Raw genomic sequence first — 25,522 nt, forward strand, 5'->3', positions numbered from 1 at the left:
ATTTTTGCACTACACTAAACGAAGAAAAGGGCGAATAACACTCCGCTGCTAGGGCACGTTTGTCTGCTGCGCTTGTGTCCAATATGGGGGGGAGAACCCCCCCGTCCCTCGTCAGTGCCAAGCCGATGCCTTTCATGAAATGTAAAGTGCAAATAGTTGAACAAATTCTTTAATTGTATGCTGCCGGGGGGGTGTGAGACCCGTCGGGCTCTGACAACAAGGCATGCCGAACTCGAAGGCAAGGGTGGGCGGACGTCGGGGAGGAAGCTCGGATAATTGAGTGAAAACAGAAGTTTAAACAGCTCCATATCTCGAACCCGCATGGGTTGAGACGCCTTGGCGTCGAACCAACCTGGGAAAAGCGGAAAAGCCAACCGGTAATAATAGTAAACTCTGTGTTCTGTGAATTGTTACACATATCGCGCGGCGCTCGCTGGTTTGTGAGGGAGGGGATCGAGGGGAAATGATGATGGGAAGCGAACTTTCCTAGCGGATCCACCAAAGCGAATTACATCTTGTACCTAAACTGTAGAGACACTCGAGTGTTCGAGTGTGAATCGTACACCTTTTAAGCGCTTTCTACGTTGGCTGGCCCGCGGCGACGCGGGCTGGTTCCAAAGTTTCGGCTGTAACGACCCACAATTTTTGACATTATCTCCATTCGATTACTTTTAAGTCCTATTAAGCAGGAATGGATGCGGCTGGCCAGAGCAGACAGGGAGGGAGGCGGTACAAAAGGAGATCACTTAAAAACTTGCCAAGGATTTTAGACGCACGTGTTCTCAGCCAGGCTCATAGGTGAGCGGCGTTGTTACGGAACCACAGCGTGTGTAGGTTAGGTACACGATTCGCACCTGCTGGCGATATGTGCGATAAGGTGGCGGAAGTTATGCTCCAGCAAGGATACTAAATTTCTCTAATGCCTTTTCCCCTCGGATGGTGGTGGGTGGAAGAACCTTGTATGAAGCATGAAGCATGCGAGGGATATGTGGCTGCTTCGGGGCTTAAAGTTGGAAAATTATGAACTTCCCGTTTCGCGTTTGACTTCCGACAGCAACAGGGAGATGAAGATGTTCTTTGTGGTTTTATGTGGCGGGTACTTGGATGTCGATAATCTGCGAGAGTCAGTTGGGGGAATTGGTTTAGTGAAGGTCTGCTCTTTGCGAGTTTGATCTAAGTCCACATTCACGAGCTTGGCTGTAAATTTATAATCTCATTGTTTCATATGAACGACTGGCCTGGCGTCTTCTTCTTAATGGCGTAACGAAGCCTGCTAGTCAGCTTAATGTTCTATGAGCACTTCCACAGTTTTTAACTTAGAGCTCCCGCTGCCAATGCCCATTTTGAAAGTGTATATCATGTGGCACGTTGAGACGTTATTACATGAAGAAGAAGAAAAAGAAGAAGATGAAGAAGAAGAAGGATGGGGAGAAGAAAAATAATAATAAGAAGAAAACGAAGGAGGAGAAGAATAAGAAGAAGAAGCTCTTCAATTCATAACTGTAGATGTGCTTAAAATCATTAAGTTCATGAGAGACAGGCTTCTGAAACAAAAAATGACAATAGTGGAGCGGACCTGGTGTTATGGTTAGAACACTTGACTATCACGCCGAGGACCTGGGATCGAATCCCACTCCCGACAAACTCGCAAAATGTGAGTTCTTCCTTCGGAAGGGAAGTAATGTGTTGGTCCCGAGATGAACTAGCCTAGGGCTAAAAATCTCGTTAATACAAATAAAAAAAAAAAACAAAAAAAAATAACAAAACTAAACCTACTTTTCTGTCTCATAAATCCTATTTCTTAATTGAAACGACATCCCATATAACACCGGCTTTGCATACCAACAACGGAGCCAAATCAAATGACTTTGTATTTGGCCATTTCCGGTGTCACTGATCCACCGGTATCAATTATCAATAAGTCTGCCAGACCAACGCCACAAAACCGACAAAAAAAATCCGACAAAACAATCTGCTTTGCATATTTTTAGTTGCACACACGCACACACTACACACACAAAAATCCCATTTTCCCACATGCAATTTCCAAGTGACACACAGCACTACATGTCCGGACTGCCTGAATACCAGCAGCCTGCAACCAGCAGCCAGCAGCACCATACCTGGCTGGCTGGAGGGAAATGTGCGCACATATGCTTCTGGTCTGTGTGACTGGTTGGCTGGCTGGGTACCAAACAACAAACAGATAAATCTATACGGGGCAGCAGCAAGCAGCACTTTCCAAGTGCCAAACATATTTTTCCCACTATCTGATGCTCTGCCATGCTCAATTAGCATTAAAAAGCTCAGGAAAATCAAAAACCGCCCTTTTCCCGGCCCCCCCTGGAAAACCCCTGTTCGGTTTGTTCGTTGCAGCTCCAGTACCACCCCTATCTACACAGACGTAAACATTCGCACTAGAGTGGGCCGAATCGGGAAGTCATGATATGTGTTACAAGCTTCGCATTTGTATTACACTTGTGAAAAGATTGCTAATTTTAATGTTCTATACAAACATTTGTAGTGCTCCGACGTAGCATAGAGCGTCATGAGATGCAGGCTCACTTTAGTTGCCTACATTTAGGCCTTTTCGGACAACGATAAGATGCTACAAATAAACACCGTTCCCTATCACGGACATCAAACTGTAGAGATCAAGTAGCAAAACCCAAATTGGAGTGCCTCAGAATTGGCAATAGTACCGGTATATCGAAACAGTTGTTTCACCGTCTACAGCCAGAGGCTGTGCGGACTGAACATAACGTACGCTAGGCAACGGTCGAAGTCATATGGATTCTATGAAAATCCAGATTTGTAAGAGGATGGATTCTGAGAAAATGCACAGACGGGTTCTGAGAATTCAGAGACGTATACTGATAGAATGCACAGACGGATTCTGATAGAATTCAGAAATGGATTCTGAGAGAATCCGTAGACGGATTCTGAAAGAAGACACAGACGGATTCTGAGAGAATCCAGAGACGGATTCTGAGACAATGTAGAGACGGATTCTTAGAGAATCGACAGACGGATTCTGTGAAAATTCAGAGACGGTCTCTGAGAAAAATCCAGAGACGGATTCTAAAAGAATTCAGAGACGGATTCTTAGAGAATCCAGAGACGGATTCTTAGAGAATCCACAGACGAATTCTGAGAGAATTCAGAGATGGATTCTGAGAGAATTCAGAGACGAATTCTGAGAAAATCCAGAGACGGATTCTGAGAGAATACACAGACGGATTCTGACAGAATGCAGAGACGTATTCTGAGAGAATTGAGATACGGATTCTGAGAGAATCCACAGACATATTCTGAGAGAATCCAGAGACGGATTGTAATAGAATCCAAAAACAGATTCTGAGAGAATCCAGAGACGGATTCTTAGAGAATATAGAGATGGATTCTGAAATAATGCACAGACGAATTCTGAGAGACATCAGACACGTATTCTGAGAGAATTCAGAGACAGATTCTGAGAGAATTCAGAGACGGATTCTGAGAGTATTCGGATACGGATACTGAGAAAATCCAGAGACGGATTCTGAGAAAATACACAGATGGATTGAGAGAATGTACAGACGGATTCTGACAGAATGCACAGACGGGTTCTGAGAGATTCCAGAGACAGATTATGTGAGATTCCAGAGGCGAATTCTCAGAGAATCCACGGACGGATTTTGAGAGAATCCAGAAACGGATTCTGAGATAATCCTAAAATGGATTCTGCGAGAATCCTAAAACGGATTCTGAGAGAATCCACAGACGGATTCTAAGAGAATGCAGAGACGGATTCTGAGAAAATCCAGGGACGGATTCTGAGAGAATCCAGAAACGAATTCTTAGATAATCTAGAGACGGATTCTGAGAGAATGCACATATGGATTCTGAGAGAATGCACAGATGGATTCTGAGAGAATCCAGAGACGGATTCTAGAGAATAAACAGATGGATGCTGCGAAAATACACAGACGGATTCTGACAGAATGCACAGACGGATTCTGAGAGATTCCAGAGACAGATTCTGTGAGATTCCAGTGCCGGATTCTCAGAGAATCCACAGACGAATTCTGTGAGAATCCAGAGACGGATTCTGAGAGAATCCAGAGACGGATTCTGAGATAATCCTAAAATGGATTCTGAGATAATCCTAAAACGGATTCTGAGAGAATCCAGAGACGGATTCTGAGAGAATCCAGAGACGGATTCTGAGTGAATGCAGAGACGGATTTTAAGGGAATTCAGGGACAGATTCTGAGAAAACCCAGAGATAGCGTCTGAGTGATTGCCCAGACGGATTCTGAGGGATTTCACAGATGGATTCTAAAAAAAAATCCACAGACGGAATCTGTGCAAATCCAGAGATGGGTTCTGAGAGAACCCAGAGATGGATTCCTAGGTAACCCTCGGACTCTTTCAGATAGAATTCGAGAACTTATTCAGATGGAATTGAGGGAATCATTCAGATGGATTCCAGTGATGGTTCATAACAGAATTCAGAGAAAGATTAAGCGAGAATACACAGACGTTTTTTCGAAGAATTCGGAAACAGATTATGAGAGATTTAGGAGACGAATGCTAAGAGAATTCAGGGACGGATTCTGTGAGAATCCCGAGATGGCGTATGAAGAATTTTTCGTTCGAAGAAAATTTTTCTCCGATTGGAGTGGGAATCGAACCCACTACTAAAAGTACACCAACCAAAAATGTTCAAAAGAACGATCGATTCGTTATTTGAAAAAGGTAAGTGAATGGTTTCAGCTGTTTATTTTAATAGAAATCTTATCTTTTTTTTTCTTTCAGCATCCAAGTTTCAGAAGAAGCGGTAAAACTCAAGCTCGCCCAGTTTGAGTATCATTGCCGGCAGCAGATTCCGGATCAAAAAGGACCAGTAAAGGACGGTAAATATTTGGATGGATTCTTTATTTGCAAACCGGCTATGACTGATGCTTGTGTTTGTTTTTCAAGACCGCAAATCTTCCCGTTCTGACGGTACACATAACACGGAGAGCGGGCACTAGGAAATTTCGTTTTCATCAGAAATCTAAGGTAATTTGACCATTTTCCAGAGATTATACACTCATTTCGATACTCCTATTTCAGACAATTGTCCCTCCCAGTGCATACAATCAACTCAGATGGGACGTGTGACAAAGATACCGTTCCGAATAAGCGAAAAAACTTCGTAAAAAGAAAATCAACCAAAATGAAATCTTCAGAAGTTCAAAGAAGAGTGGATCAATTCGGTGAAATATCTGTGCTTTGATATGAGAAAATACAGAAAGGATCCATATTTCGCTTTTAGTAAAGTTTGTTTGGACAAATTGAGCATGGGATGCAGAGGTAAGCCCAAGAGTGAGTCCAATTTCAACTCACATCTTCATACAAAACTTTACCGCGAAGCAGTAAACAAAATCAGGTCGCCAGTTGCTCTAAATACAGTGGGATTCCGTTTTTGGCATGCTCCATTTTTGGCATGTTCCGTTTTTGGCACCCCCCGAATTTGGCAACAAAGGATTCCGTTTTTGGCAACATTTTTAAACCTAATAAAAATATAGCAAATATCAATAAATAATTATTCTTATAGACAACTTGTATTATATCAATAAGAAATAATAACAATTTTATGCTATTCCGGCATTCGAACAAAGGAACCAGCCCATATATGTTTGCCACACATATCCTAAATACGTTATGTATGGGTCCATATATAATTTTATATTATGTCCAACTGTTTATTATGTGCAGAGTGCATAAAACCGAGTAGATCTTCCTTCTTTGGCATAACGTCCCAACTAGGATAAAGTCTGCTTCTCAGCTTAGTGTTCTATGATCACTTCCACCGATATTAATGTGTATATCGTGCGCCAGGGAAGAAGATATTCTATGCCTAAGAAAGTTAAGCTAAAATGTTTCCGGACCGACCGGGAATTGAGCCCGTCACTCTCAGCATGACCATTGGCCATGGTGAATATCCACGACTTATTAGTTGTGGCTTCGATGTTCAAAGTATCCCGGGCAGACGGGAATATCTAATGCCGTTTTTCTTTATTATCCAGTTCCAACCTGGGTTGGAACTGGATCAGATCACAGTTTCAACCCCAACCCGACTTCGGTTTCGCTTGTACTAAAGTTTGTTTGACGTTGTTTGTTTACACATTTTCCGCCAATCCAGTTCCAACCCAGGTTAAAAAAGAAAAACGGCATAAATCATATCTCAAATCGAACGCTTTTTGCTGTCATAGCTCGATGTGATTTTGATGAGTTATTCAAAAATATAATGAATATCGCACGAACAGCTCAAAGTGATATGATTTCAGTTTTTGTTCTTGTCGAAATAGCTGAAAATTTCTACATAAGAACAAGTTTAGCTCTTCTGCACGAAATGGAACACATACACCCATAGATATGGCTCAATTTTAGTGAAATGCCATGTGCCTCTTTCTGAGCTGTGGAAACGAAGAATTCCCATGTTATTCACAACAGCGAGCCACAATTGAGTGGTAAGCATCGCCGCCTGTGAATTCTAAGGTCGTAGGATCGATGCTGCATGCTGACATTTTTTATTTATTTTTTCTAGAAAAAAGTGACAAATCTGTTTTGCTATTATTTTGACCTTGTAATATCTTAACGAGCTATTATTGAGTAGTTCACCATGTTAGATTTTGCTATTCTTTCTGTTCTTTTACCTCTTATATCAATCAAACCAATATCAGTTTTTGCTCTTCAGTAATTCAATCAATCATAGCTGAATATGCTATTCATCAGATTTTTTCACCTACTCGGGATGTTTTTAAAAATCACTTTCTCACACATTTGTAGTTAGTCATTTGTCAATTTGGACTATAACGTGAGCTGTTGGATGATATTTTTTCTTACACTTATAGCTTCGATACTGCTTTCTATTCTACTTTTGACGACGGTAGAACGATGAGCACGCGGTATTTTTGTTCATATTGTTGTCAATATTGGTTGTGATGTAGTCTAGGGGCGTTATCGAATTATCCTTTCGTTAGAGCAGTTGCTTAGAATAGAGACGAAAGAATGAATAATTTTGGCTTGTCTAAAAGTTGTTGGTGGCAGGGCTGGGAATTGAATCTCTGACCATTTACTTACAACGCGAAAGTGTTGTCCTTGAGAGCACAAGGGTCCGGTGGAGGTACTTTTGCTTTAGAGAATTTGGTGGAAAATTGCTTTGAGAGAATCATTTCATAATATTAAGGGGTACAACCTCACTATTTGTCTAATAGTGATAAATTTTGGCTGATTGTTTGGCTCTGTTAATACATCAAGAAATATATAAAAAAATCTCATTTATTCCTCAATGAGTTCATCAAGGAAGTGTTCAAATAAATTCATCCGGGACTAAAAATACAAGTTTCACCAGTATGTCCAAATGGTTCATAGACATATCTAAAAAACAGAAGTAGCTATAAACAACAGTTACTTTAGTTGAAGTTATTAGTCCTAGGCTAGTTCATCTCGGGACCCACGCTTTACATCCCTTCCTAAGGAAGAACTCACATTTTTGTGAGTTTGTCGGGAGTTGGATTTGATCCCAGGTCCTTAGCGTGATAGTCACGTGTTCTAACCATCACACTAGGTCCGCTCCACTTTTAGTTGAAGTTAGGTTAACCTTCCGTAACTCCCGCGGTTGGCCACCACCGTTAGCACCACGCTAATGCTGAGAACAAAAAGCGAGATTATGTCAACGTGTTGTACAAAATACAGCAGCGCGATCACTCGAGAGTTAAAAGCAGTTTATTCGATGAATATACGACCAAAATGTTTGTGGAGTACTGGTCTCTGTCGACTTAGTGTTCGCTGTTCTGTTATGAGTCGTTTAGTCTGTACTCTTTTCGAGAGTTCCATAGATTTTTATATGAATTTACTAATGAATTTCGCTGCGAATGGGAATAACTCCACAAGATTCATTTTTCAGAAACACCTGCAGAAATTTTGCCAGAACTTTTTCAGAGTTTTCACAAAATATCACTAGATGGGATTTTTTCAGAAATTCCTGTTAAATTTCGTGAATATTATCCACATATTATGCGAATATGTTACAAAACAGATCAGAAATATCGTTTAGAATTTCGAGAAAGTTGTTGTTCCTTAAGGAAATTTTATCATTGGGTTCAAAATGCCAAACTGACGTAATGTTGCAAATATTGCTGAATGGGATGATGCATATGCGGACATACACCAATTATATGTCTGCCATTTTTTTCTTTTTTGTTGTCCCATTCTGTATACTATGCGGTCGTGTGTAGACAGGGTGAATTTTTTCATGATTTTCATGTTTGTATCTTTCACGAATGATCTATTTTTGCGACAACGTAAATGCTGCCTCTTTGCCTTACAACTTATTTCTAACACCTTCTTTCCCGGAAAACAAGGCCATATTTTTGAGGTCTCACTCAACTGTAAGCAACATGAAACGTGAATATTTTCTACAGTGTATTATTGACTGTTCTGTTTGACAATCTACATTTCCAAAAAACATTACCTGTAAAGTCTCTGAGAAGCAGTTAATATCTTAAATCAACGTAATCATAGATTCAATGTTTTTAAGGCGTTTTAACGTCACTAATGCGGTTATTAATGCACAAAGGACATTTATGAAAAGAGTTCACATAAAATATGTTTCAAAAAAGTAATTCCTAGCTACACACACGCATAAGGAGATTTGATTTAAGAGATCAATTCATTTGTAGCAGTGTGATGAGGCTACAAACTGATCTACGAAAATATGATCAAACTATTATTGTTCCGGGGTTAGATCGTCGTATGGTTCCATAACGGTAATTAGGCATATTATGTTATCATTTACAAACAGAGAAATGTAAAAAAATGTTGACGAAAAAAGGTTCCGTTTTTAGCACGGTTCCGGTTTTGGCAACTGAAAATGAAAATTTTGTTGCCAAAATCGGAACCCCACTGTATTGAGGAATACTCTCTTGCGCATAACATTTTCAAGACCGAGCTTACAAATTCTTCATGGGCTGTGGAGCACAATATCCTTTTGGCTGCAGTGGACGAACTAGCCGACGTTTTGAAAACTATCGACATGGAATCGAAAGTATCATCTGGCAAGAACAACTTTTTCTTCAGTTAGGGGGGTTATTACTGCTCGTTAACATGAAAAGGAAAACATCGGAATTTTCGATAATGATCGATGAATTCATCGACTTGGGAAACGCCAAACTTTGGCTATCGTTGTAACCCCTTAGGCGAGGGAGAATTACAGATGGAGTCTGAGAGAATACATATATGGATTCTGAGAGTATTCACAGACGGAATCTGAGAAAATCCAGAGACGGGTTCTGAGAGAACTTAAAGATGAATTCTGAGGTAATCTACAGACTCTTTCAGATAGAAATCAAGGGATAATTCAAATAGAATTGAAAGAATCTTTCAGATGGATTCCAGTGATGGTTTATGACAGCATCCAGAGTAAGATTAAGCGGGACTCCTTAGACGTCTTCTGGAAGAATCCAGAAACAGATTATGCGAGAATTAAGAATGCAGGAACGGATTCAGAGAGAATCTCGAGATGTCCTATGAAGATTTTTTTCGTTCGTTCGACGAAAAGTTTTCTTCGGCTGGAGTGGAAATCGAACCCACCTAGTACACCAACCAAAAATGTCCAAAAGGACGAACAGTTCGTTCTTTGGAAAAGGTAAGTGAATGGTTTTGGCTGTTTATTTTATAGAAGTCTAATCTTTTTTTTTCTTACAACACCCAAGTTATTGGAGAATAGGCAAAACTGAAGCTCAACCAGTTTGAGTAATCATTGCCGAAAACAGATTCCAGATGAACAAGCACCAGTAGAGGACGGTAAATATTGGGATGGATTTTTTATTTGCAGACTGGTTTTGGTTGATAGTTGTGTTTCTTTTACAAGACGGCAGACCTTCCCGTTTCGACGGTACAAAGAACACAGGGAGAAAAGGTAATTAGACTTTTTCGGAGATAATACACTCATTTCAATATTCTTATTTCAGACGATTGCCCTTGTGATCAACTCTGATGTGGCTTGTGACAGATACCGTTCCAAAAAGGCGAAAAGAAACTTCAAAGGAAAATCAACCAAAATTGATTTTTTAGAAGTTCAAAGAAGATTGAATCAATTCGGAGGAATATCGGTGCTTTTATTTGAGAAAATACAGTAAGGATCCATATTTTGCTTTCTGTAAAGTTTGTCTGGATAAACTGAGCGTGGGACGCAGAGGTAAGTCCAATTTGAACACACATCTTCAAACAAAACTTCACCGCGAAGCAGTAAACAAAATCAGGTCGCCAGTTGCTCTAACAATTGAGTACTACTCTCTAGCGAATACAATTTCCTCATGGGCTGTGGAGCACAATATCCCGTTTGCTGCAGTGGACAAACTGGCCGACGTTTTGAAAGCTATCGACACGGAATCGATAGTATCACCAATGATTCATCTGAGAAGAACAAAAACTTTTTCTGTAGATAGCGGGGTTATTAGAGCTCGTGAACATGAAAAACATCGAAATTTTCGATGATGATCGATGAATTAACCGATTTGGGAAACATCAAAACTTTGGCTATCGTGGTACCCCCTAAGACGAGGAAGAATTACAAGTGAAGGACAGTTTTTATCGATCGAGGCAGTTGTAAAGTGGGGATCACAAATCCGTTCACGATGCAGTCATACAAGATTTTGTCAAATATGCATTCGATAACAAACGTCGCACGACAGGTTTATGTGCTAACTCTGCTTGTAACCAAATTTCCAACTATATTGAACAGCTGATGAAAGGTATATTACTCTTACTTCTCCCACAGTCCTAAACGGACAGATGAATTCAATATAATGCAAGATTGCATAGCATAGCATGAATACATGCCCAAATCTTGGATGGAGTTGCAAAGAGTTGAACATATCCATTGACATTGCTGATGTCGCTACGATCCACAATGCCATGAACCCACTCAGCTCCACGCACCTGACCAAGTCCTTGCAAGCGTTTTTTTTTTTTCTTATTTTAGACCTTTCATCAACTTAGAAAGAGCCCAGTACTGAAGCAGCTTCCAATAGATGGCAGGATGTCAAAAATAGTGATCTTTCAGTATAGGTGTAGTCATTTAACAATATAGGGTACAGAAAGTCTAATTAGAAAGATCTCACCTAATTTCAGCTAGTCGTATGGTAGTGTTGCCGCGCTCACTGTGCGTTAGATATGATTAAGAAATGGGTGAAGCAACTGGTCATTCCCTCGCAATAAATACACATGCAGATATTTGTAGATAATAGGTATTGGCAAGAAATTGCTACATCCATCCAACGATTTCTAGCTCTGTCAAATGGAACAGTGTCCAATTGGTATGGAACTAGAGTAGATTGCCGATTTGTAGTGCTATTACAGATAAAATATAATTCATGAAGAGGCCGATAGTTTGTCGGTCTGTTGGAGCCAGTTTGCGTGAGAGTAGTATACAGAAATGTAAGAAATCTAAATTGTATAATATTGAAAGTGAATTTAATATGAAATATATTTCAGGTTAAAAGTTGTTCAGTCACACAACTCCTGGATTCTGTCACTCGATCTCTCCTAATACTCCAACAGGTAGTTTGATGAATTCAATAGGATACACAAGAACTATTTGAAACCAAACTGTACTTCAACCAGGTGACTTTCTCTCGAAGCTGTTATAAGACGAAACCTTGAGAGATTTGATGTGCCCAGAATGTTTTTCAACTTTCACGTCAACTACGATCGTAACCAGACGGCTAAACGAACTTTCAATCATCTGAAAGACCCAATGACTAAACCGGTTGTGCTGTTTTTGAATTATGCCCTCCCCGTGGTTAACAGACTGAATCATATTGTTCAATGTGAAGCAGCAGAGTGTATGCAAACTTATACGAAAACAAGGATCTTATACCTTACCCTTCTGAGTAATGCCTGCGAAAAACAGTTCCTACAAAATATTGGTAAATACTATTAAAATCGAGCTTCCGTGATTTCGAGAAACACCTGAAAGCTTCGAAGGACATCTACATTTGACTTGAAGCAACAGCAGAAAAGGTAAAACCACAGACAAACAGACGTAACACCTTGAACGATTTTCATGGAAATCCATCGCCCAATTCACATACCATCACCTGGTGGAAAAGTTGCACGAATCACTGTATTGTGCAATATCATCAACAGAAGGCGCTAGTGTGAAACGTCAAACGCATAGAAAAACGATGCGCGCACCTCTGGTTGTGATAGCCACAACTATGAAAATTTAAAATGATCGTTAAAAGCGTGGTCGATGAAAATTTCGCAAGGGTTACGTCTGTTTGTCTGTGGTAAAACGGTTAGATGAGAGCAGAAAAGCGACGTTCAGGGATATTGGCTATAGCTTCTACGTGAAACCGATCAATGAAATCAAGAAAAGATTCAATTTCAGCGACAACGTCTTAAAGGTAGCTTTAATGATCAACGTCGAATTCGATTGGGACGAACTCATCATTATATGAAGTGTTAAAGCATTTCCCATTCTTTTAAAAGTCTGATAAGGAACAGGACTTGGAAAAAGAGTTCCGCGAACTTAATACGAATTTGATTAGCGGAGACATTAAAGTGGGTGAACAATTAACTTTCCTTTGGTGTTCAAGTGGAATTTCAAAGGATTGTTTCTGGGATTTCTTCCAGAGGCTTTCGGTTATGTTTCCAGATTTTTAACTCACTTTTTCTCAGAGATCATTCCAAATTTTATCCAAAGTTCCTTCAGGATTTTCCTTTAGTGGTTTTCCGGAACAGCTTTTCCTGAGTTTCTTTCGAGATTTTTGCGAGATCCTGATAGAAGTTCTACCAAGGATTATGTAGTACTGAAGAGGTTTCCAATGTAATTCCTCCTGTGATTTCCATTGGAGGTTTTCATAATTCCTCCTTGAGATTCATGATATTTCAAAAAAGGCACTTCGGAGAAAGTCTCAGGAGAAAGTCCACATAATCGATGAGTTACATCCCAGGACCAACGCAGGATGCGATCTTCTGAAAGACCGGGAGAAACTCCGAGAGAAATGTCAAGTGAAACTTCAATAGAAATTCCGCGAGAACCTTTCGGAAATACCCTGGCTGAAACTTCTGTAGAAATTCCGGAGGAAAGACTAAATGAAAACTCCCGTATGTTTCGAATTTTTGTTTTTTTGAGAAATTTCAGGAGAAATTTCTCGATAGGAACTCTTGCGGAAAGCTCGTGAAAACACCTCAGGATTTCCAGTAGAAATCCCAGCAGGAACTCCTGTGGAAACTCTGGCAGAAAACCTGGAAAGATCTCCTGGGGAAATCCCAAGAGCAACACCGGAAGAAATCGCGGAAAGTTTTCTAGAGAAATCCTGAGAGAAACTCCAGAAGAAAGGCCGCGACAGCATCTGAGTTGTTCTGAGAGAAATTCTTGTGGCGATTTCGGCATAAGTCCTGGAAAAATACGAGATGCAGCAGCATGCAGTTTCATTTGAATTGCCTACATTTAGGCCTTTTCGGGCAACGATTAGATGCTGAAGGTATACACTGTTTCCTATCACGGACATCAAATCTAAAGCACAAGTAGCAAAACCCGACATCTGAGAGCCCGTTAAGGAATGAAAATCCTAAAAGTATGAGCTATACACGCATTCTATTGTGCTGTTTGTGCTCATTCTACGTCAATGAATGGAGTGACGTTATCCAGTTAGACTCCCATACCGAGGTGAGGTGCCACATCTCTACTTGAATGAGGTAACTCCATTAGACTAACACGACGGGTTACTCCTTTCGGGTCAAAATTTCTCACTTCAATATTTGAGTCACGTGAGATAACTAAGTCACGTTACTTCACTCGTTGAATGAGCACAATTATAAAGACGCATTAGCATTTATCTTACAACATCAGAATAGAACGTATTCAGCGCAAAATCATTAGATGATTCAGAAAAGTGCATCATATAACTGCTCTGATTTTCAACCGCTTCAGCCACAGTAATTCCTTTTTGACAAAATAATGCGATAAATGCAGGATTTCAGGAAGACGGTATGTTAAAGCACATGATTGTAAGTATCAAGTCTACACAGCAGAATTCATCAAAAAAAATCTCTAGCTGGAACATGACGTTGATAATGGTAATCGTCTAGTGAATTGCTGCATTGTCGATTGCTATGGTTGTACTGGACACAACTACTTGTCAGTAGATAGGCTCGGTGAGAAGAACAAAGAACAAGAACAAATTATGTAAGCAATGATTGATTTGCGACTGATACAATTTCACTTCTGCTATTCAAATTTATCGACTGATAAATAATCTGCACTTTATACATATACAATTTGAGTAACAGTTATAGAACGAGATTGCAGTCGAAGAAGGAAATCGTCAGTTCACTGTATAGCATATACAAAATGAAGCAGAATAGCTGTTAATCCTGCGCACATGAAATCAAAAACAAGCTTAACGCCAAAATTGAAAATAGCGCGTGCTCACAAAACGAGCAAAACTCTAACATGGTTCTGGTAGAATTGAACCGACCGACCGAATAATTCGAAGTTTTTGTTTTTAGTTATTTGATCCTTTTAATGTAAACTACTCACATGTACTAATTTTTCTCTTTTTTCAGATTTGAACTACAACATCTATCGCTGCAGCTGCAGGGCCACCACAAAAGACGAGCTTGTAGGATATTGTGCGCATCCGGTTGGAACTGTGACTGTGACGCGGTGTTTCGGCGAAAGCTCAACGTAATAAGCTTTGAGTTGATTGGTTTGACCTTTTTAACAACTAATCACACGTTTTTAATATTTTTAGGAACACGAAATGATTACGTACACGGAAAAGGAATTCCCAGAGGAAAGGGCCTAGCGAAGATCAAGACCACAGAGGATAACGGACAACCGACTATACATCTCTGCAATACATTACCGATTCAGTCAGATTAAAACTGCCATTGATTTTGATTTCAAACTACAATTAGTGAAGGAAACCATATCATCCGTCTAGTGGGACAACGATACCATTAAGGAAGGAGCAAAGGGCTATATACCATTTCAGAAAGATTTAGTCCTCGTAGACGATCATGGTATTGGTGGATGCAGATTAGTGATTCCCTGCTAGGAACGCCTCAAAATCAGCCATGCTTTCAATGGAGTATGGAGGGTAGATCACTCCCAATGTTTAATAATATACAATACTACACTCCATTCGACGAAAGGAAAAATCCCATCCGAGTTGCTCAGTAGAAAAACAATTCGTTCGAAAACCATCAATTGACGATCTCCAAACGACGCTACCAGGGATTGGCGATGTTGAAGCTCAAGATAGAGACTTGAAGATGATATTCAACGGCAAGATTCGATAAGAAGACCATCGGTGCCATGCAAGAGCATACAATATTCAAGAAGGAGATCCAGTACTACTTCAGAACCATCTGCATAGCCAACAAACTGAAAACAACCTTCGACTTGGTGGAATATACGGTGGTTAATAGAAGGGAGCCTGTGTTGAGATGATAACGCCATCTTAACACATCCAAGCGTAATATCGCCTACGTGAAGAAGCTGGTCAATGCGGAAAAAGAATCAAATACAGCGGGAATTCCGGAACCCCAACTTACGTCTACATTTCAATGGCTATCCAAAGCGATGCACAAACATGTACGAAATAAGAACTGCGTTGTACATATTTCAACTGATCAATTACCCTAGTAAAAGGGAGTTGGGGTTATATCTGGGGCGATCGATCTCTTAAAGTTGGATTGAACATCGAAGAACGGAACCGTCAAACTATCGAAGGACTCAAGAATTTGGGTGTAAGTCAAGCCCTTAGTCTTGCTTTTGCATCTGGAATTCTGAAAAAATGTTCTGGGTTGCATTCGGTAGATTCGTCATTTTCAGGTATGTAAAGATTTCCCATTGATACATACATTAGGAAAAGAAATACTGAGCTGTGCTAATAAGCCGCTTTTTAGAGGAACTTATCGTGAAAAAAAGTTCTACACGTTCTGCCACCACTTTCATTGCATTTATTATTAGAATTTACAATCGGTGCCTGCAATGCCACAGTTCAAGAGTATTTGAACTTTGCTAGAGCCCCGAGTGTTGAGTTGTCTTGGTCATACGAGGACAACTTCCTACGGCTTTCCTGCATACAATAACGTGTGACTAAAAACGACCAAAAACGACTTCCATGGAGGTCCAGATAAAGCTTCCAGATTTGAGAGAAGAAAAAGGTCTTGAGTGACGAAATCAATGCACACACTCTTTTGCAACAAGTTGGTTTCCAAGCTACGGAGAGCCTACTTAGAAGATCTCCGGCTTTGCCATGACTTCTACGAACCATTAACTGCGTGGGTACGCACTTATTCGTTAGAAGATAAACTGTTTGTTTTCGGTGACACTTAAAGATGTTTCAAGAGAGAAGTATCGATTTTAAGATTGTTGTAGTGATTTAATTAATTAATTCATGTAGACATAAGTCAGATAGCTTAATCAAATAAATTATTAAATTCCAAACGAAACAAAACCCGCATTCCAACACATCCTCTTTTGAATCACTCTAATTCACACACATGTTCTCTCAAACCCCCCCTTTCATGCCTTCCCGCATTGCAATTGTTTCAAAGGGGCGTTTGTTTGGTACATACCTCCACGTTGTGCAGGATGGTTTGGCAGTTTTCCACCGGTACGTTATCCCTTATCTCGATGACGACATTTTTGTACGCGGATTTTTCCACATAAACGGCGCTGGTGGCGGTGGCCGCCGAAATGTGCCCAACTCGGGCCACCAACAGCACAGCCGCGGTCACTACCGCAGCCACCACATTGACGAACGGTGATGATGTTATTGGCTGCATGGTGCTATTTTTCGTGTGTATTTTTTTCCGCCTGTCAATCCGGGCACTCAAAACACAGCCTCCAAAAGTCGTGTTTATGTTCGATGTTTTCAATTTGGATGGCGGGCACTAATCCGCCCGATATTTATCACTGGCGCACTGACACCGTAGTGGGGCGGCTTGTCGAACTGTCGCGTGGACTACACTTCGGTTGCGGATGGCATGTTCGAACCTCACTCCAGAGGGATTTGCATAATTTCCTGTACGTGTGTTACCGGATCAGTACCGGCCCGAGTGGACCAACTCTACACCAGTCGACCGTTTACCGATGGGAAGTTTACTCTTCACTAGCAACTGGCACATGTCTTCCAACGACTTTGGTTTCGTTCATAGAATTCCTTCACATAAACCGAGCTAGAACACTCCACCTTGCTTCGTCGCCGTAAAGTATCTACCCAACAACTGTTGTAGTCTAACACTTGTGCTGCTCATCCAGCCGTCCCTTCCGCCAGAACTATGGGCACTTGTTATGCTGAGTCTGCTGACCCGCAACCAACCGAAAAACCAAACCAAACAAAACAAAAAGCCCCAAAGAGCGTTCAACACCGAACAACAACCAACAGCCGACGACCGGACCGGTAAGGTACACTCCGCGCGCTTCGCACTGGACCGAAAACTGGGGCTCTCAAGTTACACGAGAGTTTTTTTTTCTCCAACACACCCCTCGTCCCCTCTTCAACTCAACCACGGCGGCCCAAGAACTCCAGGTGTAGGCTCCAGCAGCAATTGCGCTGAGCTAGTCTGCCACGGTACCACCGAACTTAACCGCACACCGACCTCAACACATGCACCGACTACGACCGAACCAAACGAAACTCTTCTTCACTCGCCGTTCGTACCTCTCTCTGCTGAACTTTGAGGACCAAATAATGCTTGCTTGCTTTCCCGATCGCCTCCGAGGGCTTCAACCAACCAACCAACCGTCGTAAGGATGTTACCACGCGTGAAAGCGTCCAAACGCAACGAACGTCAACTACGGACTAACCCCCTCAGCAGTACGTAAGCAGAGGCAGCATAACCGGACCAGCAGCGAGCGATGCGCCGGCGACACGAATATAGCCCACCGAAAGAGAGAAGAGGCGAAAGAGAATGAGCCAATGTCGAAGAGCCTCTTCATTCACGAAGTTCGGGGCTCGTCGATCGGTCATGTTGTGAATGGTGGTTCATCTTCAGCGGGTTATGCAAGCGAGGCGACCCCACCGGATCGGGGTGGAAAGGTAAAAACATGAAAATTATGCTCTTCTATGCTTCGGGTGATTTCGGTGCACGGTTGAGAGTTCATGCTCTCGCCCTTAAGCTCTCTCACTCGCTCCCGGTTGCGGTTGCTTGAGAGTTTTATTACGGGTGGGAAACATGCTGTTCAATGACCGGTGAAGAAATGAATCGTTTTGTTTTGATTCTGGTTCGCTGTTTATGCTTTTGAATTTGCTGTGGAAACTGGTTAGAGGTACGAGATTTAAAGAGTTGGCGTTCATTTCGAGGGTGGTTAGATGTCGCGTCAGATCGGGATGTATCGGGAAGGCGGGAGCGATACGTAGCATATTATGTTCACGTGACATTATTGGTTCCAATAAGACCGGGCATGTGACATGAACTTTTGACCGATGAACTTGTCTCAGAAGATAATCAATTTCAATCGTTAGGGGTTTTCGACAGCATATTAATGATAAGTTCACTCTTGAGTTCACTTGTCTTTTCTTCCAATGTCATTATTCAATAGTCCATTCAGTAATGCGATACGCAACCTTTTCTTGTTGATACGTAACAAAACAATACACAGCATTTCTAGAATGTCTATATTGAAGGGCTAAGCGAATTGGAATCAGTTTTTTAAGGTCTGGATTGCATTTCATCCCAAATCGATTGGAATAATAAATAGCAAAAAGAAGAACAATTATGAATGGCAGAGGAATGCTTCAGCGTGTCACTGGAAGGTCCCAGTTTTCTACGTCTACCTGAATTCATTACAACTTATCTACTTCCCATGGACAAACGCACAGCTGATCCAGCAAAGTACAGACCAATAACGTGTCTTTCGAATACTGTCGAGCCAAAATACTGTCGTCGATAATAGCGCAAAGGACTTTAAAGTGCAAGCTACGATGCCAATAACAACCCGGTGACCGAAGAATAAAAAGGATGTCGCAAAAATCCTCAAGACCGCAAAGATCAAATCATAGATTCAGTTACTGTGAGTCAAGCTACGGATATGCAGATGGACCTGATCATAGGGTACATCGACCACTACAAAGGTGTACGACATAAAGTACTGCAGTTGTAGACGTGAGACTCGTGAAGACTGCAGAAGCGGCGGAACCGGTAAAAGTAAAGGTTACGAAGTCTACTCAGACTGGAGCCTTCGCTTTCGCAGGAAGTCCAAAACGTGTGGCGGATGCGACTGCTCGTGATAAGCATTCGCAGTAGCGGGTGAGGCAGCCGTCAGGTGAGGAACTGTCTGGCGGTGCCCGCAGGGCTAGGAAGATAATAACCTGGAAGGTCAGCAGTAATGCCGGCAAGTAGGACTCCAGTCAGGCGTCTCGGAAAGCTGGAAAGGGTGGGCCTGTAAAGACTGGCCCGTCCCGGATGCAATGGAACAGAAGATTGCTACCAGTGTTGGACCGCCAAACCAAGAAGACGTAAAAGGGTAGGTAGCTAGAGTAAGAAAGTCGACGCGCTCGTCATCAAGACCGAAAAGTCTAAGTACTCGGCCGTCTTGAAGCTACGCCAAGCTCGTGGATCTGGGAGCCGACATGCGTAGTATCAGACGTACTCGTACGGGCGAGATGATCCTGGAGCTGAAGCGCGCTAAGGAGCGCAAGGGCAAAACTGTGTAGGAGATGCGGCGCCGAAGGCCATAAGGCACAAGACTGCACGAGTCCACCCATTTGTATGATTTGTTCCGGTAAATCCGTGAAGAACAGGCATCCAACGGTTGGTCCAAGGTGCCCGGCCTTCAAGAAAGCCGCAGTGAACGAATCACTGTGCAGGTAACGTAGCTGAGCCTGAACCACTGTGAAGCAGCTCAGCAAATGCTTTGTCAGGCGGTTTTTGAGTAGGGGACGGATATCGCCATCAAAGCGGACCCATACCGAGCACCCGCCAGCAACGGTAATTAGGTCGCGGATGGGTCCAGGAATGTGGCGGCGATTTGGACGACGGGTAAATACCCCATCTAGGAGTTGGTGTCCACTATCTATAAGGGCTTCGTGGTCGCCAAAGTAAACGGGGTCTTCTTCTGTAGCTGGTATGCGCCTCCGCAGTGGCCAATCGAACAGTTCACGTAGATGCTGGACCGCATGACGACCGTGCTGACAGGGCGAAAGCCGGTGGTAATAAAGGGTGACTTTAATGCATGGGCCGTGGAATAAGGAAGCCGTTTTACGAACCAGCGGGGTCAGATCCTGCTGGAGGGATTGATTGATTTATCTTTATTTGAGAGACTTTCAGACCTTGGCTGGTTCGTCTCTCTGCTGGAGGGAGACACTGACTATACTAGATGACGACTTGGTTAATGTCGGTACCAAGAGTACCTTTAGTCGGAACGGTGCGGAGTCGATCATTGTCGTTACTTTTTGTAGTCCTGGCCTAACATGTAGTTCGAACTGGAGAGTAGACGATAGCTACACTCACAGCGATCACCTGGCGGTTCACTCCAGTATCGACTATAACAACAGCAGGCCAAGGCCAGGCCCTCGCAAGTAGAAGACATCATACTTCGACGAAGTGGTATTTAGGGCCTATGCCCTAGGCAGGTCCACCCTAGAAATAGGAGACCCCCGGTTTAGGGGCTGTCCATAAACCACGTGGTTTTTTTTTTAGATTTCGTGTTGGCTGGAATATTGTTGCAGAAAAGTGAAGATGTGTGGAAATCTGTAGGAAACTTTAGCCGAAAGACGTTGAAGGCCGAAGCTACGAGCCACAGTTACGAGCTGGAGCTATTGGCTGTGGTTACGAGCGTGGAGAGGTTCAGACAGTACACTAAAACCTCAATTTATGCACATGGCTGGGGGTGCATAAATAAAAAAATGTAGGGGGATTAGGGGCATAATGGACACCCGGGGCGAAATGGACACTAGTATGGGACAAACATCAAATTCTCGCTCCAGTCGACTTTTTTGATTCCATTTAGGTCCCATATGAACTGTGCAAAATTTCAGCGCAATCGGTGAAACTATAATTTAGCGCAAGCGGTTCAAAGTTTTCATAGGATTTACTATGGGAAAAGTTACACTTTCAGATAAAAAATCCCAGAGGTCGCCCCTTGTCTCCTTAATTCAAATCGATCAATGCTTCTTGTAGAAAAATCATTTATGAAACTTTCTTTCGAAGACCGCAAAACGATTGGATGCTTGTGGAAAAAGTTATTGATTTATTACCGATCAGTGATCCACCGAACGGCTTTTTGTTTTGTTTTATTAGCAGCACTGTAGCTGCTGCCTTGGCTGCTGCTGTTTCTGGGGGTGGTGATGCCTCCCGCCACCCCATGCAACAACGGCAGCAGCAGTGCTGCTGATAAAACAAAGCAAAAAGCCGTTCATTGAATCACTAATCGGTAATAAATCAATAACTTTTTCCACAAACATCCAATCGTTTTGCGGTCTTCGAAGGAAAGTTTCATAAATGATTTTTCTACAAGAAGCATTGATCGATTTGAATTAAGGAGACAAAGGGTAACCTCTAGGATTTTTTGTTTGAAAGTGTAACTTTTCCCATAGTAAATCCTATGAAAACTTTGAACCGCTTGCGCTAAATTATAGTTTCACCGATTGCGCTGAAATTTTGTACAGTTCATATGGGACCTAAATGGGATCTAAAAAGTCGACTGGAGCGAGGATTTATTTTTTCCATACAAGTGTGTCCCATACTAATGGACACCCCTGTTTTTGCCGAAACCGTTGACTTTTGTGTAAAACTTTCAATACATAAGTGTAAAGGAACAAGTCATTGTTCTATTTTTCAAAAGTACCATTTATATTCCTTCAAAATAACCAAAATATCATTGAAATTGAAACATGTTCTTCATATGGTGGATTTCTTATAATTTCGAAGCAGCACCAAATAAGGCATTACGAGTGATTGAGTGTGTCCACCATACAAACAAGTGTATTGTAAGCTTATCCACATGTATACGTAGATTTAGCAATGGATGAAGTATTCTATTTTTGATCAGAACACACTGAAAATAGCAATTTCAATGTTGTAGTCTATTCGGGGCGAAATGAACACTGGCAATTTTAAGTGGATGTACGCACGTTGCATACTGTTAGGCGTTTTAGAGAGTTTGAAAAAAATTAATCCGATTATTTTAGCCTAAAATTTATTTAACTAACTTTGAAGTTATGTAAACTCGTCTAAGATGAAGTATTATATATGTGTTATTGATCTCCGTTTACAAATTACTTAACTGGTTGATATTCTCAAAGATACAGCATAAAATATGCAGGGCTGTCCATTATGCCCCGATGGGTGTCCATTTCGCCCCGTACCTTTCCTGCCAGCCCCAAAAAACACACGGTTTTAAATTCATTATTTCTTCACAATAATGACATTCTGCCAGCTTTAAATGATTGAAATACGTAGGAAACAAGTTAAAGTTGTAAGCCAACTGATAATATGTTAAGTTTTTGTCTGTTATGCAGGCCTAACATACTCATTTGCTTAGGGTGTCCATTATGCCCCTAATACCCCTACATAAATTAAAAAAGGCATAAAATGGGGGAAATTTGCGCATAAATTTGGGCTTTAATGAGGGAATGTACTTAGTTCGTGAGAACAGGCCTTGCTCCTGGGCATTTGAGGTGAGGCTAAGGAGGTTTTTATGATATTCCCAGAGAGTCCGGAGAAGGGGTTCCAAGAGGCTTCAGAGGCGTTTCAGGTTTTTTTTTTTTCAGGGGATTCGGGGTGCCTTATAAGAGCGTTCTGTTAGGTTTTGATGGCGTTTTTATGGGATAACGGGAAATTCAGGGGCATTTCAATAAAATTTAGGGGGTTCCATAGACGTTCCAGATGCTTTAAGGGCAATTAAGGGGATCTCAGCAGCCTTTCAAAGGCGTTACAAGGGGTTAAAGCGGCGTTTCACGGCATTTCAGAGTTATTTCAGAGAATTTCAGGGGTTTCAGGAGCATTTTAAGACCTTCCAAGAGAATTCAGGGGCGTATGATAGCATTTCAAGGGCGTTTCGAGGTATTTCAGTCAGGATTCTTTATATCATCTTTATATCAAATAGCATTTCAGGGGCGTTTCGAAGGACTTTGGGATGGGGTCCCTGGAAATCCTCTGCAAATTCCTGACACGCCTTAAAGATCTCCCGAAAACCCTCTCGAACCCCATGTAACCCACTCCGAAAACCCCGAAAACGCCTCCGTAAGGCCTGTGAATCCCACCAAATATGCTCTGAACTCCCTGAAATACCTCCATAATCTCTATAAAATCATCTCGGACCCAATGTAACGCATCTGAGTCCCCAAAAGCGCATGCCTAACGCCTCCGGATCCCTCTAAGACCCACTTGGACTCCATGCAATGCACGTTAGACTCTCGGAAACCCCCGAAAACGTACCTGTAACGCCACCAAAACCCGTCGAAAATCCTCTGAAACTCTCTGCAATGCTTTCGAAAACCCCCTCAGACCCCCGAAACCTCACCCCCCTGAGATTTCCTGGTACCCCGCGGAAACCCTTTGGGACCCCCGGAAACTCCCCGACTTCCATTTCCTCATCCTTATAAACACAATAGTTACCGTCATTATTAAATATTCTTATGCACAATATTGGTTCTGAGTAGCTTTCCCTCTTTTTATGCAGGGCATGAAAAAATGCATAAATTAAAAGTGCATAAAAATAACATGCATAAATTGAGGTTTTAGTGTATTGATCCGAACCCATGACAGTTGCAGAATGAATCATTCGAATGATTGACTGAGAGTGGTCAAAACAGCCCTGCACGGTTCACAGACCTTATCAAATGTACAATAATGGCACCGGCAACGTTTTGCCTTTCTCGTACACTAAGTGTACTGGAAAGGCTATATGTTCACTCAAAAAACGATTTTTCGAAAAAAAGGCTCGGAGGATCAAGTCTTATATACCAATCAACTCAATTCGACGAATTGAGATGATGTCTGTATGTGTGTATGTATGTATGTCTGTGCGCAAAATTAGTTCACTCACTTTTAATGCACTTCCCATTGGCCGATATTTTCGGATTATAGCTCGTCTCGAACCGGAATTTTACCGCATTGTTTGCTATTAAAAATGGTTCAGATCGGTCGAGTCGTTCCGGAGTGACGCCCATTTCAGTGATCCGGACCAGCACCGGTAGAACCTGCCGTATATAAAACTGAATCAAGCCCCAGCATGCGACACATCAAACGGCGGCGATTTTTTTTTTAAGTTTGGGCATGATTGACGAATTTTGTGCGAAAATAATCACTGAAGACCGGAAATTCCACGATGTTGGCCCAAAATTCAAGATTTCAGCCTTTCAAGTTGGTGGCTCCAAATTCAAGATGGCGGTTGTTTAATAGAGTTTTAGGCCTTAAAACCATGCAATATGGGGTATATTTGGTAAGGGGAAGATATTCGGAGTCCAAAAATGGTTACCATAATATCTAAGATGGCGGTCTAAAATCCATGAGGCGGCTCAAAATTCAAGATGGCGTCTGTTTAATGGTGTTTTAGGCTCTAAATCCATGCAGTATGGGTATATTTTGCATTGGGAAGGTGTCCGGAGTCTTAAAGTGGCAATCAGAATATCCAAAATGCCGGTCTAATATCCCAGATGGCCGCTCCAAATTCAAGATGATGGCTATTTGATTGTGCTTTAGGCTCTAAAACCATGCAATATGAGTACATTTGGTGTAGGGAATGATGTCCGGAGTCCGAAAATAACGATCAGAATATTCAAGATGGTGGTCTAAAATCCAATATGTCGGCTCAAAATTCATAATGGCGGTTGTTAATTGGTATTTTAGGCTCTAACACCATGCAATATCATCCGTATATTTGGTATGGGAAAAATGCTTGGGAAGTTGTCTGGAGTAAACAATGACAACAAAAATATCCAAGATGGCGATCTGAAATCCAAGTTGGCAGCTCCAAATTCAAGATGGCAGCTTTTCAATGGTGTTTTAGGCTCCATTCTATATGAGTATATTTTATATAGGGAAGATGTGTAGACTTAAAAAAAATGACGACTAGAATATCCAAGATGGCGATCTAAAATCCAAGGTGGCGGCTTCAAATTCAAGATAGCTTCCGTCTAATGGAGTTTTAGGCCCTAAAACCATGCAATATGGGTATATATGGTATAGGGAGGATTTCCGGAGTCCAAAAATATCAACCAGAATAACCAAGATCGCAATACAATATCCAATATGGCGGCTGTTTAATGGAGTTTTAGGCTCCAAACCCATTCAATATGGGTATATCTGGTAAGGGTATGCGGTATACCGAATTATTTCGCCAAATACACCTCGAAACGAAATTCCGCGGAATTTCACGGAATTTACATAGGCGAAATTTATGATTTTGAATTTCGTTTCGTTTCGCCAAATTCTAAAAATTTCGTCTTCAAAAAAATAGAATTTGACGAAATCAAACGGAATTTCGCGGAATGTCTAATAAATTTCGTAAACAAATATA

The 25,522-nt window shown here is 41.7% G+C and overlaps 1 protein-coding gene across 1 annotated transcript in view; it reads right to left on the reverse strand.

The window, feature by feature from the left end:
- LOC115258403 (calcium-activated chloride channel regulator 1) overlaps positions 1-17,945 on the reverse strand; it is a 74,228-nt gene extending 56,283 nt beyond the window's left edge. Inside the window, exon 1 of the mRNA XM_029858496.2 lies at positions 16,633-17,945. Within this exon, the coding sequence (XP_029714356.1) occupies positions 16,633-16,842 (210 nt within the window). The 5' untranslated portion in view covers positions 16,843-17,945. The remainder of the gene's footprint in view (positions 1-16,632) is intronic.
- Positions 17,946-25,522: the final 7,577 nt, after the last annotated feature.

The sequence above is a fragment of the Aedes albopictus genome, chromosome 1, assembly GCF_035046485.1.
Source record: "Aedes albopictus strain Foshan chromosome 1, AalbF5, whole genome shotgun sequence".
In the NCBI taxonomy this organism is placed as follows: domain Eukaryota; kingdom Metazoa; phylum Arthropoda; class Insecta; order Diptera; family Culicidae; genus Aedes; species Aedes albopictus.